The sequence below is a fragment of the Physella acuta genome, unplaced genomic scaffold (genome assembly GCF_028476545.2).
Source record: "Physella acuta isolate Inbredline_101_S28 unplaced genomic scaffold, ASM2847654v3 ptg000790l, whole genome shotgun sequence".
NCBI classification, from domain to species: Eukaryota; Metazoa; Mollusca; class Gastropoda; family Physidae; genus Physella; species Physella acuta.
This window is the reverse complement of record NW_026732308.1, coordinates 74,536-81,336: the sequence shown is the minus strand read 5'-3', so window position 1 is coordinate 81,336 and position 6,801 is coordinate 74,536. Positions and strand designations below refer to the sequence as shown.

At 35.5% G+C, this 6,801-nt stretch overlaps 1 protein-coding gene across 1 annotated transcript; it reads left to right on the top strand.

Annotated features, from left to right (window-relative positions):
* The first annotated feature begins 3,050 nt into the window (after positions 1-3,050).
* Positions 3,051-5,646, top strand: LOC131950931 (atrial natriuretic peptide receptor 3-like). Its single transcript, XM_059313141.1, has 3 exons — positions 3,051-3,059; positions 3,171-3,443; positions 5,464-5,646. The coding sequence occupies exons 1-3, from the start codon at positions 3,051-3,053 to the stop codon at positions 5,632-5,634; spliced, it is 453 nt and encodes a 150-aa protein (XP_059169124.1). The 3' UTR covers positions 5,635-5,646.
* Positions 5,647-6,801: the final 1,155 nt, after the last annotated feature.

The following is a 6,801-nucleotide window of genomic DNA, read 5'->3' as shown; positions in this document are numbered from 1 at the left end:
CAATGGGACGGGGGTGTTGTTTATATAACTATAGGACGGGGGTTTTATCCTATTTAACAATGGGACGGGGTGTATGGTTTTTTACAATGGGACGGGTGTTGTTTATTTAACAATGAGACGGGAGTGTTATCCTACTTAACAATGGGACGGGGGTGTTATCCTATTTAACAATGGGACGGGACTGTTGTGTATTTAATGATAGGACGGGGGTGTAGTATATATAACAATGGGACGGGATGTATTCTATTTAACAATGGGACGGGGGTGTTGTTTATTCACAATGGGACAAAGCTTATTTAACAATGAGAAGAGATTTTTTTTGTAAAACAATGGGACGGGGGGGGGGGGGGGTTAGATTATTTAACAATGGGACGGGGGGTTAGATTATTTAACAATGAAAAGAGATTTTTTTTGTAAAACAATGGGACAATTGTGTTATGTGTTTGTAAACAAAAGGACTAAAGTGTTTATTACAGTGTGACGGATGTATTTTTATATAGAAATGAACTAAACTGTTTATATATAACAATGGGATTAAGGTGTTTATAAAAAAAAAGGACTTGGGTGTTTATAAAAAGGGGAAAGGAAGTCTTTTACAAGGAAACAGAGGGATTTACATATAAAAAGGGTACTAAAGTCAATACTACAAAGAGACGGAGGTCCTTATAACAAAGCAGGAGAATGGAGGTATTTATACAAAGAGGACAGGCAATCCTTTATGCAAATAGAAAGGGATCTTTTAAAAAAACTATGCACTTTTACAGATCAGTAGTGCTATAGTAGTATAGGCAGTTGTAAAAAAAAAAGATGCCCATAAGTGTTTACTACGGTGGTGAGGAGTTATAAATAGAGTTATAATTATAGGTCGTAAACCTGTGGAATATAAACATGCTTAGATATCATTATGGGTAGTTGTGTGTAGTTATTATGTATCATTATGTGTAGTTATGTCCGGTTAACATATTCACATGTTAAAACAGTTCTACCTTAGTAACACTTAGTGTATGCATCGCTAATAATTATATATGTATGTGATTTAGGTAGTATTGTTAAAATCCATTATGAAATAGTGGTATCCGTATGCCTATCTTCAGTTTCTTCCAGATTTCTTTCTCCGGGGGGGGGGGGGGGGGCACTTGCTATTTTGGGGGGGGTGGGGGGAGGGAACATTTTCTGGGGGGCGGACACCAGTAAATGTATATGTTTTCTATATAAATTCCGTTTCGCTCTGCCTATCTTTAAAGATTTAAGAGCCCCTGTCACTTAATTTTTTACTAATTATATACATTAATATCAGACCATATGCAATTGATATGCGTCACGAGTATTTTATACCTATTTAGCAATTACATATTATTACATTTACTTACATCAAAACACCCCTACCATTTACCCAATACCACCCTCCCTCTAACATCCCCCCCAATACCATCCGCCAAATTCCATCCGCTCCCATCATATGTCTACTAATAGTCCCATCTTCTACCATCCTCTACCATTCACATGTATCTTATTTTTTTTTACCATCCCCAAACATAAAATCATCTTCTGCACAAAACCACATTTATTCTGATAACTCTCGAACTCACCAAAAGTTGTTTCTGATCCTTTACTGTAAAACGTCTTACATTTTGCTTCTAAATACACAACATTTCAAATAAAACAAGATTCATCCTTTACCGTACAACGTCTACAATTTTGCTTCTAAATATACACAATTTCAATCATTGCTATGTCTTCAAATGAGTATCTTACTTGTATGTATTGTACTCGATAAACATAATCACGTGCTTGTGAAATATTTACCTAAGATCGAACTCCTTGAAAAGTAAATGTGCGATGTGATCAGAGTGTAGTTTTACAAAACAGTTATTCATTCAACGGATTACAATGGATTACCACCTAATCCACTCACGAGCCAGGATGGATTATCTCGTCGAACGGACTCGCGCTCGACCTTTCATTTTCGCACTCGTCATAGTCCTCACGCTAGCGCAGGTCAGCTTCTCCAACACGCAAATCAGGTCTGGCAGGGGTTCGAACCCCCGACTCAAGCCCATCAACATCTTGATGTTGTCGCCGTTCGACACGCGGTTCATCTTTTCTTACTACCGCATCTACCCGGCCATGCTGATCGCGCTGGAGAAGGTCAAGGCCATGGATCTGCTGCACGGGTACGAACCTATCGTCAGATACCACGACACCATGTGTGAGGCTCAGGTAAGCTAATTTTTTTTTTTAAAGATTTTTTTTAATAAAAAAAAACTAAATGGGGACGGCGTGGTCTAGAGTTAGAGCGCTAGAGACTGCTAACGTGAGAGTATCGTGTTCAAATCCGGTTTGAGGTCAGTAGAACGTCCATGAGTCCACCCAGCACTGATGGGTACCTAACTCACGTTAGAGAAAAACAAAGATGGCCAGACATAGTGCTGACTCTTTGAATCGTAATAGATGAACTGTACCTTATCTTCTCCATGTGTCTCGAGCAAAAACGGGATAAGATGATGATGCCATTTGCCCAATACTAAATGGTTAGAGTTAGAGCGCTAGTCTGCTAACGTGACAGTATCCTGTTCAAATCCGGGTTGAAAGATTTTATTATTTAGTTAGGGTCACTAAAATGATCCTAGTATTTTATTATTTAGTTAGGGTCACCGAAATGATCCTAGTATTTTATTATTTAGTTTTGGTCACCGAAATTACCCAAGTATTTTATTATTTAGTTAAGGTCACCGAAATGATCCTAGTATTTTATTATTTAGTTTAGGTCACCGAAATGATCCTAGTATTTTATTATTTAGTTTTGGGTCACCGAAATGACCCTAGTATTTTATTATTTAGTTAGGGTCACTGAAATGATCCTAGTATTTTATTATTTAGTTTTGGTCACTGAAATGATCCTAGTATTTTATTATTTAGTTAGGGTCACTGAAATGATCCTAGTATTTTATTATTTAGTTAGGGTCACCGAAATGATCCTAGTATTTTATTATTTAGTTAGGGTCACTGAAATGATCCTAGTATTTTATTATTTAGTTTTGGTCACCGAAATGATCCTAGTATTTTATTATTTAGTTCGGGTCAACCACTTAATAAAAAAAAAGTAAATTACACTTTAGAGTTGCCACCTTTTAACACTATATAATGAAAATACCAATGATTTCCAACAGTTGGGCATGAACTTTGTCTTCAACCACTACATCAACAAAACTCTGGACGTCGTCCTCGGCCCCATCTGCGACTACGTTCTGGCACCCGTGGTCCGGCAAGTATTTTTCTGGAACGTCTCGGTTCTGTCCATTGGGGGCGGCGCCAAGGACTTCGTCTTTCAAAAAAAGACGCACTTCCAGATGTTGACCAAAGTTGGTCCCGTACAGCCGACGTACTTCAACAACTTCTTCAACAGCATGGCGCAGAAGTACGGCTGGGGAAAATTAGTAATGGTAAGGTTTGTTTCAAATATGTAAGTTAGTTAAAAAGTAGCACTGGTAAGGTTTGTTTCAAATATGTAAGTTAGTTAAAAAGTAGCACTGGTAAGGTTTGTTTCAAATATATAAGTTAGTTAAAAAGTAGCATTGGTAAGGTTTGTTTCAAATATATACGTTAGTTAAAAAGTAGCACTGGTAAGGTTTGTTTCAAATATGTAAGTTAGTTAAAAAGTAGCACTGGTAAGGTTTGTTTCAAATATATACGTTAGTTAAAAAGTAGCATTGGTAAGGTTTGTTTCAAATATATAAGTTAGTTAAAAAGTAGCACTGGTAAGGTTTGTTTCAAATATATACGTTAGTTAAAAAGTAGCACTGGTAAGGTTTGTTTCAAATATGTAAGTTAGTTAAAAAGTAGCACTGGTAAGGTTTGTTTCAAATATATACGTTAGTTAAAAAGTAGAACTGGTAAGGTTTGTTTCAAATATGTAAGTTAGTTAAAAAGTAGCACTGGTAAGGTTTGTTTCAAATATATAAGTTAGTTAAAAAGTAGCACTGGTAAGGTTTGTTTCAAATATATAAGTTAGTTAAAAAGTAGCACTGGTAAGGTTTGTTTCAAATATATAAGTTAGTTAAAAAGTAGCACTGGTAAGGTTTGTTTCAAATATATAAGTTAGTTAAAAAGTAGCTTGTGGTAAGGTTTGTTTCAAATATATAAGTTTGTTTAAAAATAGCACTGGTAAGGTTTGTTTTGAATCTGTACGTTTGTTAACAAATAGCACTGGTAAGGTTTGTTTCAAATATGTAAGTTTGTTAAAAAGTAGCACTGGTAAGGTTTGTTTCAAATATATGTTAGTTAAAAAGTAGCACTAGTAAGGTTTGTTTCGAATCTGTAAGTTGTTTTTTTTTTACTTTCTCTTATATACGAAGTATAGAGAAAGTATTGTAATCGTGCAAAAAAAAAATCGAGATTTTTACAAATCTCGACGTTTTACACCTCACTGATACGGAAAAACATAATTTTGCAATCTTGTCCGTATGTCTGTGTGTCTGTGTGTGTGTGTGTCTGTGTGTCTGTGTGTAAACACGATTACTTGAGTACCGTTACAGCTAGGTTGATGAAATTTCATATATAAGTATTTTATCAAAGTAGATCCGTATCAATTTTTTAGCGATTTCCGATAACCGGAAGTGTTACCTTTTCTACTTTGAATTTTTCAAAAGCCTATAACTTGAGTACTATTTCAGATAGATAAATGAAATTTCACTTGTAAGTAAAAGGTCTAATTCCCTACCTTCTGTCAAATTTTGAGTAATTTCCGTTGACCGGAAGTACGAATTTACGCTATTTCCGATTTCTCAAAAACGCACGTAAATTTATAAAGTAGGCCTACTAATAATATCCCGCACTATTATGCACATTTTATTAGGCGTTCACTTAGTGTGCAATTCTTTTTTTTACGAGATTCCATTCTATTATAAATAGTTCAAGTAATTAAAAATGGATTACAAATATTGTCTATGTCCTGAGTTGCCATCCCTTGTAGTTTTATATTAGAATATCCGAGAAAGTTTAAGGGAGATCACTCCCGGTTTATTTAAAATAGCACTGGTAAGGTTTGTTTCGAATCTATAAGTTTGTTAAAAAATAGTACTGGTAATGTTTTTACTTTCTCGTATATACGAACTATAGAGAAAGTATTGTAATCGTGCAAAAAAATCGAGATTTTTGCAAATCGAGATTTTTGCAAGTCTCGACGTTTTACACCTCCCTGAAACGGGTGAACTCTACTTCACTTGCCCCATAGACCGTCAGGTTTGAAAAGGCAACGCTACTTTCCTTTGAAAACTGTATCTGAATAGGGCTGGTAAGTAGGTCACCGACCAGTTCTATGGCTCATTAAAACCTGCATGAGCCATAGAACTGGTTGGTTACCTACTTACCAGACCTATTATCTCCTAAGTCGAGTAATGCCCTCTAGACCCGGACAAAAAAAATTACCCAATAATGTGTGTCTTGATTTTTTCCCCACACCAGGCGTACTACAGAAACGGACAAAATTATATTCACACAGACTTGTGTCATTTTGTCGCTGAATCCATCTACTTCGCCCGCGATAAAAAGCACAGCGTCGCAGTCGTTAAACTGGAGGATAACACAATAGATGACACATTGATCAAACAAATGGGTCTGGACACGGCAGGTTAGTTGTGAGCCTCTGAAAACCACCTTCTTAAAGATATATATATATATATATATATATATATATATATATATATATATATATATATATATATATATATGTATTTATATTCACATTTAATATGCATTCGTAAACCGGGATATATAGACGCACAAACATGTAATTTAGTTATGTGTCTAAACTACCTAAAACAACATTGTACCTTGAAAAATAACTGGGATATTGTGTCATATAATTATCAAACGTAATTACCTATGTTTGCTTTTTAAAGTTTACAGGCTATCTGCTTGAGTGTAATGAACAAGAATTGTATTTCTCTATGTATTAATTATACAATTTGTATTTACGTGCAAGTGTGACAACTGTATTTACCTATTAGTAGATTAATGCATCACTCACGTATAACGAAATTTATGTTTTTTTTTTAAACGAATGTCATTAAATATCAAATTATGACTTGTGTATTCGATAACTTAGTCTAAGCTATCCCCTGCTCTAGTTAATAGAACGCCTCTATGCGTTGTGTTCAATTACTAATATCTACCTCAGTGAACACTTATTTTATATAATGATTAGCAGAGTTTCTTCCAGGCATCTCTTCGGGGGGGGGGGGGGGCTTTGACCCCTCCCCCCCCCCCCCCCGAACGAAATGAAATTCATATAATTTATATAGAAAATATAATTATACTTTTAACAGTGTCCGCCCCCCCTCCCCCCGAAGAAAGTCTACCGCCCCCCGAAAATTTCAAATGCACCCCCCCCCCCCCCCGGAGAAAAAAAGTCTGGAAGAAACACTGATGATTAGGTCCGATTATATGGAGATAATCGAAACCGTGTCACAAGTTCCAACTCTAACACATGACAGCAACAAGTAGAAAATATACAGAGTTAGTTAAGTATAATCAAATATATGCGAATCGTTTACAAAAAGTTTTTTTTTTAAATTAGAAGAAAAAAAAAAACTACTTTAAACACAATGGAAAACGCGCGATAGAAATTAACATAATTGTGTTGCCATTTGTACAAAACCAACATAGATGGCTGTGACATGAGCTGTGAGTTTAAGAAAACGACCATCAAAACATGTTATTTAATTCTTATCTCGAGTTTTGTCTCACACCCCATCCTCTATAAAAAGAGTTATGTATTTTATTTAAACGTCACAACGTTGG

Coding starts and splice junctions, on each gene's coding strand:
- LOC131950931 (XM_059313141.1), top strand. Junction 3,444..5,463: donor GCTGGGGAAAATTAGTAATG/GTAAGGTTTGTT, acceptor TCCCCACACCAG/GCGTACTACAGAAACGGACA.